Source organism: Heterodontus francisci, chromosome 1, assembly GCF_036365525.1.
Source record: "Heterodontus francisci isolate sHetFra1 chromosome 1, sHetFra1.hap1, whole genome shotgun sequence".
NCBI classification, from domain to species: domain Eukaryota; kingdom Metazoa; phylum Chordata; class Chondrichthyes; order Heterodontiformes; family Heterodontidae; genus Heterodontus; species Heterodontus francisci.
In genome coordinates this window covers 110492735-110505336 of record NC_090371.1, presented here as the reverse complement: position 1 = coordinate 110505336, position 12602 = coordinate 110492735, and the positions used below count along the sequence as shown (strand labels likewise).

The window sequence follows — 12602 nt, the reverse complement described above, 5'->3', positions numbered from 1 at the left end:
AAGAAACAGCCTAGAGTAAAGATCCATTGTGTTAATGGGTAAGACATCTTTTCACCTGCACAATTGCTGTCTGCTGTTTTATTTTTTACCTAACGAAACTCTTTCACTGGTAATGCTAATGCAATGTTGACTATTTGGCACAATGCTGTAGTTTGCAAATTCAAATAGTACTGGATTAGTTTGAAGTCTGATATTTTAAAAATTGGTTCAGGTAATGTTGTACCTTCTGGGCAGCCTTTAGCAGAATGATGATGTAATTGGAATAGGGGCCAAATAGTCCACATCTGTTGAGCATAATTAAATGTCCATTGACTAAATGTGGTCATATGCCTTTGTTTTTAAATGGTTGTTGAGCAATATTCAATACATCATGGTGGGTAGTTTCTGTCCAGAATGTGATGACTTGATATAATGTGCTTATATGTCTGTTTAAGCTTGTTTCCTCCTGTTCAGTAAAAAATACTTGGCTGATTAATAAAACAAATAGAATATTTGGGTTGTGGGGGCAGGGGGATGGGTGTAGGCAGAAGGATTAATGGAGAACAAAAATCAGCCTCCTTATAGTGCAAATTGAAAACGTTCCCTGAATGCCTTTTTGTCTAGGAATGAAAGAAGTTACATTTTTGGAGCTCTTGGGTATTCCAGAGTGTAGAATGCACAGAAGCTGTTGACATTTGGATTAAATATGTGCAGACTGGTCCTGAAACCCTTCAACTAAACTGAAATTAAATCCAAGAAACTCTCAGTGCAAAACATAATTTGAAGTTATCATTATTTTATTTGCAATGAAAATGGAAAATACAGACCCATTAGTCCCTGAAAAGGGAGAAGAGATTCTGGGTGAAGAACCTTCATCTGGTAGTGAATTCTGCTTAATATGTTCATCTATCTTCATTCACATGCTTATGCATCTGTGTGTAACTGTTTGTGTTTCAGATTCTCTTTGGGCAGACAAATTGAAAATAATACAAAGTTAAATAGCTTCTTTGAACAAAGATTTCTGATTTTTTTTTAAATCAGTTATTCCTCCAGTGTCATTGGCAGGCATAACTGCTGGTATAAGTTTCAGTTCTTGTTTTAAAACTATTGCAATAAATTAAATTGAAATATTAAAGCATATAAAATGTCATTTAATTATTACATATTTATGCCACAATTAGAGTTCAGTCATTTCAATCAACAGTCTGCAGTTAGATCTAACATGCTTGTTTTATAGTCTGAGATGCTGGCAGACACCCAAAACAGCTGCCTTTTGATGAGCAAACCAGCTACAGTAGGTGAAATTTCAGCCTTTGCTAATTTTACTGAAGGAAAAGTCATGTAAGTTTTAAGTATGAACACCATTTTACCACCATAGCAATTTTTCAAGGAAAAATAATGAGCACAAGCATTTTCTCCCCTCATCTGGAGTTGATAAAATACAAGGGGACCTGATGGTGGGGGGAGATAGATTTTTGTGTGTGGTGCACAGTGGGCAGGCACTAGGCAGAACAATCAACACCGAGAGGTTCAAACCATTTTTGCGGTCGGCCCAACATTTTAATATGCCTGTGTGCCTGAGGTGTTGACCGGCAGCTCTCTGGTGGTGTGGGGGAGATCCAATGGCTCCTCCACTCAGCCAAGACGGCATTTTCTTTTTAAAGGAGAAGTGGAGGCAGTTCCTGGGAAGGGTTTTAAAAAAATTTTTCACGGGATGTGGGCATCGCTAGCTAGGCCAGCATTTATTGCCCATCCCTAATTGCCCTTGGGAAGGTAATGGTGGAGGTTCTTGAATCACTGCAGTCCACGTGGTGTAGGTACACCCACAAGTGCTGTTAGAAGGGAGTTCCAGGATGGCCCTGGTGGAACCCAAACTGAGTATCACTGAGCAGGTTATTGCTGAGTAAGTGCCTCTTGATGTCGATGACATCTTCCATCACTTTGCTGATGATTGAGGGTAGACTGATGGGGCAGTAATTGGCCGGGTTGGATTTGTCCTTTTTGTGTACAGGACATACCTGGGCAATTTTCCACATTGTCAGGTAGATGCCAATGTTGTAGCTGTACTGGAACAGCTTGACCTAGGGAGCAGCTAGTTGTGGAGGGTCAGGCATATCAGGAATCGATTTTTTGTGGGGCTAGGGCAGCATTAATGCTCATCGAAGTTGCACAGCAGTCTGAAAGGTACCATGTGGGCCTTGTTGCGTGATGTATAATATATGTGCATGGCTGCGCAAAAGTTCTAAAGGGTCTGTGCACTGAAAAAATTGAAAAATGGGCTGCACACAACAACTAGCTCTTCGTAGACCATGCACCATACACTCCTCCCATTGGTGCTTGCAAATTGAATTGGGGCCCTATTGATGACATAACTCCCAAATTTGTATTGTATAATGAGGATCTTTCCTATTTTCAGTGGGAAGCTTGGTCGACTATCTGAAGGCAGGCAAAGCAGCAGCAGGAATGGGCACTAGATTCTATACTCTGATTTTGAGCATGCTGCCACCCCATTCCCACCTGAAAAGAGATAAAAATTGGGGTCATTCAAGAAATTTGACACCATCCAGGAAAAAGCAGCCCACTTGATTGGCACCCCATCCACCACCTTAAATATTTACTCCCTCTACCACTGATGTACCATGACTGCAGAGTGTACCATCAACAAGAAGCAGAGCAGTAGATCGCCAAGGCTCCTTTGACAGCACCTACCAAACTGGTGACCTCTACCACCTAGAAGGACAAAAACAGCAGGCGCATGGGACACCACCATTTGCAAGTTCCCCTCCAAGTCACACACTATCCTGACTTGGAACTATATCACCGATCCTTTGCTGTCGCTGGGTCAAAATCCTGGAACAACCTCCTTAACAGCACTGTGGGTATACCTACAGCACATGGACTGCAGTCATTCAAGAAGGCGGCTTAGCATTGTCAAGATGATAACTGTGTGTTGTGTGGACTTGCATATTAGATACAACATGGTACTCGCATATTAGATTCAATAAAGTACATGCTGTACTAGTTAGGAGGTCATCTGACCTGGGGTTTCAAAGGCCAGATAGCACTTGTTGAAGGACTGTATCTGTGCAGTATAGATGGCTGAATAAAGTCTGAGAGCAAGTTAAATCTCAGTCTTGCTAAGTATTTTTACTGGAGGATCTGACGACCACCACCTTCTCAAGGGCAAATATGGATGGGCAATAACTACTGACCTTCCCATCAGAGCCCACATCACATGAATGAATAAAAAAAGGTGTTAAGTTGTGATTGGATAAATGAGGATGAATAGAACTAGTGTATATTTGTTGTCAGTGAATGCAGTGAAGCTAAACTTGCTACGAGACTAGTGGTTGTTTTTTAGAAGATAGCTTTTTTCATAATTTGTTGTTCAAGAAAAACTTATGTTCAAGATTTGGCAGGGGTGAAAATCACTGCCAACTATGAACTAGTTATACCAATATTTACATCTTTTTAAACTGAATTACGTTTTTTGTTGATTTTGTTGCCCTCATCAAGGCAAGAGATGTCAGTTTCGGTGCATGAATCACTTATCAGCACTTTCATCTCCCAACATCAGTAGCAAGAACTCATGGCAGGCATGGTCAAGTCTTATATTGTGTCGAACTCGCTTTAATATGCCCTGTCACATTACAACACCAGTCAGAATTTAGTCACTTCCTATACAAACAGTCCTCGTTTCTGTTTTGAGCATACTTGTCAATCTTAGCTGTGATTTTTGGACAGTTTAGTGCTGTGGATATGTGTGTACAGGGAAGTTGATTGAGACTGCTCAAACCTATTTCACTTTCAGCCCTGCAAAAGGTTTGATCTGATCAGTTTGCTTGAGATCCCAAAGGTGAAAAGGAAGGGTGATGAAACCCAACCTCTTGGCCAATTTTGTTAATCCCTTCAAAGAAGTTTCCTGTCTGTTGATTTAAATAATTTAAAATCCATTAAAACCTGAAATCCCACAGATTTATGTGCCTCGTGTTAAAATTTAAACTATAGTGTTTGTGCTCTGACTTGTCATTCCCTTTTCCACCTTGCTTCCAAAATACAAACGCTGTAACACTGCTGCAAGGTATTGAAAGTACGAGTCGCAAATTGCTTACAGTAAAGCAAAAATAAGAAAAATGTTTTATTTGGTCTAGCAGTAAATACTTTTTATTTTGTACCTATGAATATATTTTCTTCCACTTGATGAGTGGGAAAAATAAATTCTAGCATAAAACTGGATGATTTAACATGCTAATACTAATAATGTGTTTTGTTTTTCCTGCTGTTTTAACAGGTGACAATTAGTGACAATGGCAGCATCCCAAAATCTACCATTGCTAGAGTTATAGTTAAGGTTTTGGATGAAAATGACAACAAACCACAGTTCTTGCAGAAGTTCTATAAAATCAGACTTCCAGAGCGAATAAAACCCGAACGAGAGAAATCAGTTAAGCGGGAACCCATCTTTAGAGTCATTGCTGCTGATAAAGATGAGGGTCCAAATGCAGAGATATCTTACAGTATTGAAGAGGGAGATGAACAGGGCAAGTTCTTCATCGAACCTAAAACTGGCGTTGTCTCATCTAAGAAGTTCTCTGCAGCTGGGGAATATGATATTCTCACGGTGAGTGTATATATATATATATATATATATATATATGTATGTATGTGTGTGTGTGTATGCGCGCATGTGCATTGGGTTTAGATACATAGGCCCAGAAATTTGGGAACATCCTTTTATGAGCAAGCGGGGGCGCAAATTTCTTTCCCTTCACCTCAACAGTAAAGCCCATGCCTCCCTCAGTATTGCACCTCCGACTTATTTTTAATGGAACTGGCAATGAAACTCTGCCAGCGAAGAGAAGTGCAAGTTCAAGGTATTGCTAGTGTCACAATAGCCTTCAAGCAAGTGGGTTTGGGACCAGAAATGGGCTTGGGCTGGGCGATAGGATCAAGTTCTGGGAACACGGGGAGCAGTGGCAAATGGGGTGGGGTTAGTGATGGCAGAGCACGGCAGCTCTGATGGGGAGGAGTGGCTATCAGTTCCTTAAATGTGCTGTTTGGAGGGGTACTCATCCTGGCTCTACATTCAGATAAGTTACTTACCTTTTTGGTTGAGCCTACCAGGTGATTGCTAGGCCTAATTTCCCTGAGTGAAGCTACCTCTGGCTGCCTCAGAGTAAATTAATCATGGAGAAGGGCCCTCAACCAGTCAATAAGCCCCTTACTTGCACGTGGAAGAGGGATAATGCCTGCTTCAGGTGCAGGTAAAGAACACACTTTTTTTGTCTTTGCCCAATATGGCAGGCAGTCTAGTTCCAGCTGGAAATGTGAGCAGGCTGCCTGGCTATCATACTGGGGCCTTGATAGTCCATATAGCAGCCTAAAACTGGGTGCTGTGCAGACCAATTTCTAGGAAACACTAGCATCTAAAATAATGTGCCATTATTCATTTTGTAAAGATTAAGTAGGCCATATACAGTGAAGCATGTTCAAATAGCTGCCCTTTGAGACTGATTTCAGGTACCTTTATAGGCTTTATGTCCAATTTTCTACTTGTGTGTGCGTGGTGAATGTTCATTTCCTAGATGCAAAGTAGAGGGAGAAATGGATGCTTGGAAATTTCAAGAAGTGACTGCATGCCATTTATTTATGCCTAATAAATTATACAGTGATGTCATCTCCTTTAGCAATGTGCATTAGTGTTTTCAGTTAAAAGATTTATAATTTTTGACAGATAAAAGCTGTGGATAATGGCCGCCCTCAGAAATCATCAGCAACTCGGCTGCATATTGAATGGATTGTGAAACCAAAGCCATCCCCTGTGCCATGGAATTTGGAAGAATCTTCATTTTCCTTTAGTGTCATGGAGAGTGATCCAGTTACTCACATGGTTGGAGTCATTGCTGTTGAACCTGCTGGCATGACTCTCTGGTTTGATATCACTGGTAAGGAATGTGATGGCGTTTTTGCTAGTTAGATTGTAATGATTTCCATATCAAACATCTTTCTGAATTAGCTACTGTGCAATATTTAATTGAGTTTCCTTGACAACAAATTTATTTTGGTTTCTGTTATTTCTTGTAAATATTTCTCCCATTTCCTCTTCTTTTGAATATGTTTACTCCCTTCTGGTGTACTCGAGCTGCAAGGTGCGCGCTGATACCTCACCTACACGCTGGGTTACGAATGTCTTCAGAAATCATTTGCAACTTGGCACCTTGAGTGGCTTGTGAGACCCTAACCAACCCTGTGCCATGGAACTTTGCAGAATTGTTGTTTTCATTTAGTGCCTTGGCCATTATACGTAAGCAAGCCTTGCTGGTGAACATTAGCTGGCTATTTGACTGTTAGGGGCCGCAGCTGAGCTCAGCCCTATCCACATGGCATTTCCCACAAATTCATTGGATAGCAGTCAGGAGCAGAAGCCCTGACCAATTTTTACAACCATAATCTAGAGGCACAAAGGATAGTTATAGTGCCTTACTACTTTCTGAGCAAGATCAACCAAATCAGCCCATGATACCTTGGATCTTCCTGGTCTTTGTGGCTCAATTACAGCATTAATAAACTAGTTGAGCCACTGCAGTGTTTTTACTTTTAAATTTAAAAAGTATATTTTTCTTTTTATTTTCCTTGAATCACTTTGATTATTAATGTATCATTCAGTGCATAGAAAAGCTTAAATAAACAAATGGAAAGTTATATAAAATACCTCAGGAACAATAAGCAATGCTGCTGCTGCCTCTAACATGCTCATATGTCAGACCCCAAATTGGAAGTTTACAAAGTTTAATTTACAGAAGGCATAAAATTTACTGAATTTACATATTTACATACAAGTTTGATGTGCTGTTTGGAGACTGAATGAGTTCATAATCATACTTAAAATATAAATCTATGCAAATTACATTTGCTTGAAAAATCAGGTTCATAGTTTAACTTGTCCTGTTGTGATCTTACTCTACTATGTAACAGACTTGTACGTTAACATAAAAAAAAACAACCAAAATACCCAAGACCCACAGATGAAAAAAAATTTAATTGAGATTACATCTATTTAGCTAGGGTGTGGCAGGAAGGGACAGTGTGTACAAACTCAAGTGAGCCAGCAGATAAGACTAAAGGTTGTGAACTGAGTGGGGGAGGGTTCGGGAGAGGTGAGATTTAGAAATCCAAAGGAAAGGCCAAGGCATCGGAATAGTATAGTATTGTGGGTAAAGACAAGTAGAATGGGACAGGAAGGGACAGAGTTCAACAAAAATTGTACATCAGCAAATAAGGTAATTGAAGGGAATAGAAGCAAAATAATGAAATTAAAGGTTTTGGAGAAACTTAAGGGACTAAAATCTGACAAATCTCCAGGACCTGATTGCCTACATCCTGGGGCTCTAAAGGAGATATACGCAGATATAATGGATGCGCTAGCTATAATTTTCCAAAATTCTTTAGATTTGGGAACAGTCCCATCAGATTGGAAGTTGGCAAATGTTACACTGCTTTTCAAGAAAGGAGGGAGAGAGAAAACAGGAACTACAGGCCAGTTAGCCTAACTTTGGTAGTTGGGAAAATGCTGGAATCTATTATTGAGGAAGTCTTAACAATGCACTTAGAAAAGCACAGTATGATTAGAACAAGTCAACATGGTTTTACTAAAGGGAAATCGTGTTTGACAAATTTATTAGTTTTTTGAGGATGTAACTAGTAGGGTAGATAAAGGAGAACTAGTAGATGTAATATACTTGGATTCCCAAAAGGCATTCAATAAGGTGCCATACAAAAGGTTAATTGGCAAGATAAGGGCTCATAGAATTGGGGGTAATATATTAACATGGATAAATGATTGGTTAACAGACAGAAAGCAACGACTGGGCATAAAAGAGGAATTTTCAAGTTGGCAGGCAGTAAATAGTGGAGTGCCATAAGAATCAGAGCTGGGGCCTCAGCTATTTACAATCTATATTAATGACTTAGATGAAGAGACAGAGAGTAATGTGTCTAAGTTTGCTGATGATGCAAAGGTAGGTGGAAAGGTAAGAGATAGACAGGTTAAGTGCGTGGGCAGCAAGATGGCAGATGGAGTATAATGTAGGGAAATGTGAAATTATGCACTTTGGTCCTAAGAATAGAAAAGCAGAATATTTTTTAAAAGATGTGCAACTTGTAAGTGTCGATGTTCAAATGGGTGTGCTTGTAGAAGGAATGCAGAAAGTTAACATGCAGGTACTCAAATGGCATGTTGGCCTTTATTGCAAGGGATTTGGAGTACGAGAATAAGGAAGTATTGCTACAGTTATACAGTCTTTTGGCAAAACCACATCTGGAATACTGTGTGCAGTTTTGGTCTCCACATTTAAGAAAGGATATACTTGCATTGGAGGCAGTGCAACAAACGTTCACTAGATTGATCCCTGGGATGAGGGGGTTGTATTCGCTGGAGTTTAGGAGAGTACGAGGTGATCTCAGTCAGGGAATCTAAAACACGGGGGCATAGTCTCAGAATAAGGGACTGAGTATTTTGAACGGAGATTAGGAGAAATTACTTCACTCAAAGAGTTGTGAATCTTTGGAATTCTGTACCTCAGAGGGTTGTGGATGCTCCATCTTTGAATATATTGAAGGCTGGGATAGAGAGATATTTGGTCTCAAGGAATCAAGGGATATGGGGAGTGGGCAGGAAAGTGGAATTCATTCCTAAGATCAACCATGATTGTTTTGAATGGCGGGACAGGCTCGATGGGCCATATAGTCTACTGCTGCTCCTATTTCTTGTGTTCTTGTGTATTTAATATTTTTCAGATTTAAATATGCCTAAATCAATTTAAATCAAATGTTTCAGAATTGTTCGTTATGTTCAATCAAGGGACTTACCTTGCCGGTGCAACCATGTGCATGCTAATTTGTGTAAATTGCAGTTTGCGTAAAACCTGGAAAATAAAGGCTGCTTCTGCAATCCGATGCTCTTGGTAGGGAGCCGCACTGAAAGGGTGTGCATCTTAGGAAGTCACAGGTGCACAGCCTATGATTTTTCATCCATTCATCTTAATGGACAGAAAAAATCACGGAATGTGTTGTCTGTGAATGCTGCTTCCCATCAGGAGAACCGGATTGTGGAATCACACCTATGATAGTTTTCTTTGGTCTACCATTATTGTGTATCTCACCTTTTAACTAGATTCTCATCAACTAATCTAATTTCTTTTCTTTTCTATCCTTGCTGCCTTTTCTGTCTTCGACTATGTTTCTGGCTCTGCAAGGTGACAAACAAGCTAGAGAAATGTTTTATATCTTTCAGATGGCTTGTGACCTGAACTGTACAGCAGAAGGTATCTGCTGCCATCTCATAATTATACTTTGGTACTACATTATGAGATCCACTAATTAGATTTAGCATTGGAAATGGTATTCTTTTTTGCTATATTCATGAACTAAGAGAAAATGTTGCCCCAAATAACTTATACTGATATTTGCAAGTATCATTGAATTAGCAAGTTAAACATGTTTATATTGTCAGTAGTTGCATTTACTGCTGTTTTTATGTTTAATCTAGTTTTTCTCTTCTATTAATTCTATATGTATCTATCTGCCTCTATATTATGCACTATCTGTAACTTTTTCAATTATAATTCCTATGTCCATATCAATAATGGAAACTGCCTTCTTCTGCTGTAATTACGCCCTTCTCAATGGTGTGCTGCAGCACCACCACTAGCAAAAGGGTATAATTACAACAGAATAAGTTTACATAGACTGTTCCTATTATAAAAGTGGATGTAGGAACTTATAATGGAAATATAAATATAAGAACGGAATATATAACTTTAAAATGAGAACTGAATTATATCTGCAAGCCTTGGTCCAGTTATCCCTGCCTTCTAACCCAGCTTCACCTGAAAACTACACTTGACCCTGATGTTCCATATGTAACACTATGGGAGATTGACTATATATAAAATCATGTAAAAATTGTCTAAGAGTTATAGTTTCTCCCTCAAACAAATTTGCATTTCATTCAGTTTCATAACTGCACTGTTTTGCATTAGTGCTGAAATTGAAAGAATTAGCAACTAATTCAAAATTCTGTTTAAGATATAAAATGATGTTAGATTGTTCAGCTATTTAATTTCTTTGATTCTGATTAGAGGGTAACTTTTAATAATTAAAGGAGCAATCAAGATTTGCCTACTCTGTGGTTTAATGCCAGATTAGAGGCTTTGATTATCACCTCTGTGACTGAGTAACTACAGATTGGAACATACTATTGCAGATGAATGGGTTGATCAAACAATGAAAATTAAGTGATGCATTTATACCTGAAGTCATTAATATATTCTTAAATTCAATTTGTACTGTTTTGCTGATGACTTAGTGATAGTTCACTTCATGAAGTAACCTGTCATTTTACATTGAATCATGTCCCACTGGTATAACCACCAAGAAACTTGTAGCATCATAACTAGGAATTACAGTTGTATATTTTAGATAATTACAGGTCTGTTTTACCTGTTTCACCTGCCAAAACAGTCTATAGTGTGCTAAAGTCAGGGGAAATGTACACCATGTTGTTGCCTAAGTGCAATCAGCTAATGATTGAAATAAAGCTGCCCTTTCTGGTTAAAACAGTAGATGTTAGAAAATATTTCTAGTGACAGCTAAAGTTACAAAAATTGTTCAGTTATAGTTGGTTATGATATTGAAATTTCATTCTTGAATTGTCTTAAATATATGTTGGGCAATATCAAATTTTGAAAATTGGTATTTAAGGGAACAACATATTCACAAACACATCAACATATACTAAAACCATTTGTTGCTCAGAGGCAAATCTGATAATGTGTCGTATATAAAATATTAACATTGGAAAGATTAGGACTGACGTATTCATCATAGAGCAATACTACCAGAGCTTTCTACTGCTCAGTTCTAATAAATACCTTTGTTGAAGGTTTGGAAGTTTTGTTGATAACTTTCCTCGACCCGAAACCAAAATTTATGTGGCATTCTTGCAATCAGTATTTAAAATTAACTTTTTTAGATTTGCAAAGAAAAAAAGATTGACTTTATTTTACCTTTAGTGCCTATTGAATGTATTCCAGTAAATCCCATTTACTAACGCAAAAACTAGTTCCTAAAATTCAGTATATTTTGCTCAGACATTTGAATCGAGATGGTTGAGGAGGGATCCAGCTGCGGTGTTCAAAGTGATAAAGGGATTCAGTCGGGTAGCAACTTCTTCTGGTGAGGAAGTGCAGCACAAGAAGGCTCAATCTTAAAGGCATTCAGTCGTGAAATCAGGAAGCACTTTATCACACAAAGGAACTGTCACCCCCAAAAGACTGTGGATGCTGGGTCAATTGTAATTTTCAAGACTGAGATTGATAGATCTTTATTAGATAAGGATATCAAGGGATATGGAGCAGAGGCAGGCAAATGGTGTTGAGGTATAGATCAGCCATGATCTGATTGAGTGGCAGAACACGCTCGATGGGCTGAATGGAACTCCCGTTTGATGTTGCACATTGATGTTGAATTTGATGTTGCACATTGATTCCCTAGGAATGCTTGAGTGTACTAATATACATAACTCTGTTTAAAAGTCACTTCATCTTATGAAGAGCAGGTCTAGAAATTTGCTTTCCTAAAAACCTTGAGAAATTCTGTTGCCACATTTTGCACCAGTATTCAGTGTGTGTTCTAAAGTTTTAACAAGCCATCTGTGAGCATGATACAATTGGCTCAGAATGAATATAATTATTGCATGAATATTTTCTGACTTACCTCAGAATTGAGTCTGTGTGCTAAGCAGTGGTTTTCTGTCAATTATGTTGAATATTCATTGAGTGGTTGATCAGTAAAAATCTGGAAAGACTTTGAGTAAAATCTCAAAAGAATGGTCAAAATATTAATTATTTGTCTTTTGATGATTATGGTAAAAGGAGCTAAATAGTTTAGTTAATTTCTTATTTTGAACCCGTTTCACTTGGATTATAAAGAGCCTTGAATGAGAAGAGAAAATTATACCTTTATATGTTAAGAACCTTTCATAGCATACACGTCTTGTTCACAAACTGTAATTTATATGAGTCATGCTTTTGATCTCAACATTTAACATTCAAATTATCTGTCAGGATTTATAATGGAAATCCATATGTAAACACTAAAAGTGGCAAAAAAAAAACTATTTTGATGTGCCAACTTTTTGTTGTCACAATTTGTTTATGAACCAACTGAATTTCTGAAAAAAATTCCACCTTTTTTTCTCAGCAATTGAACCAGCTAATATCTAAAATAAGGTTTTTATTAAATTAAAATATGTATTTTATATATTTATGCATTGAATTGTTTCCTGTGCCTTTTAATATCTTCATTAAAGTTTTTACTTGAAGGCCATAGTCTGTCCCAAAAGCCCAGGCCTGGATTTGATATTTTGCTCAGAGCTGTAATTCTGTGAAGTGAAGGCAGATTCAGCAATCGATCATATTTACTGCACAGAATTTTCTAGGGTGCATCAGTAGTTTGTGAGATAGACAAGTGCTTAAATGCCTCTATCCTCGTTGTTAAATTCAATTTGATAAAATTTGATTGTTTTTTCAATATTATTTGAAGACCTAGAGGACAAATTTCCA

At 38.1% G+C, this 12602-nt stretch overlaps 1 protein-coding gene across 6 annotated transcripts in view; it reads left to right on the top strand.

Moving 5' to 3' along the window:
• Positions 1-12602, top strand: part of fat1a (FAT atypical cadherin 1a) — a 270014-nt gene that overhangs the window by 163956 nt on the left and 93456 nt on the right. For all 6 annotated transcript variants that reach the window (XM_068034441.1, XM_068034442.1, XM_068034446.1 and 3 more), the window contains exons 5-6: positions 4271-4600; positions 5714-5924. In XM_068034441.1, coding sequence (XP_067890542.1) covers positions 4271-4600; positions 5714-5924 — 541 coding nt within the window. The remainder of the gene's footprint in view (positions 1-4270; positions 4601-5713; positions 5925-12602) is intronic.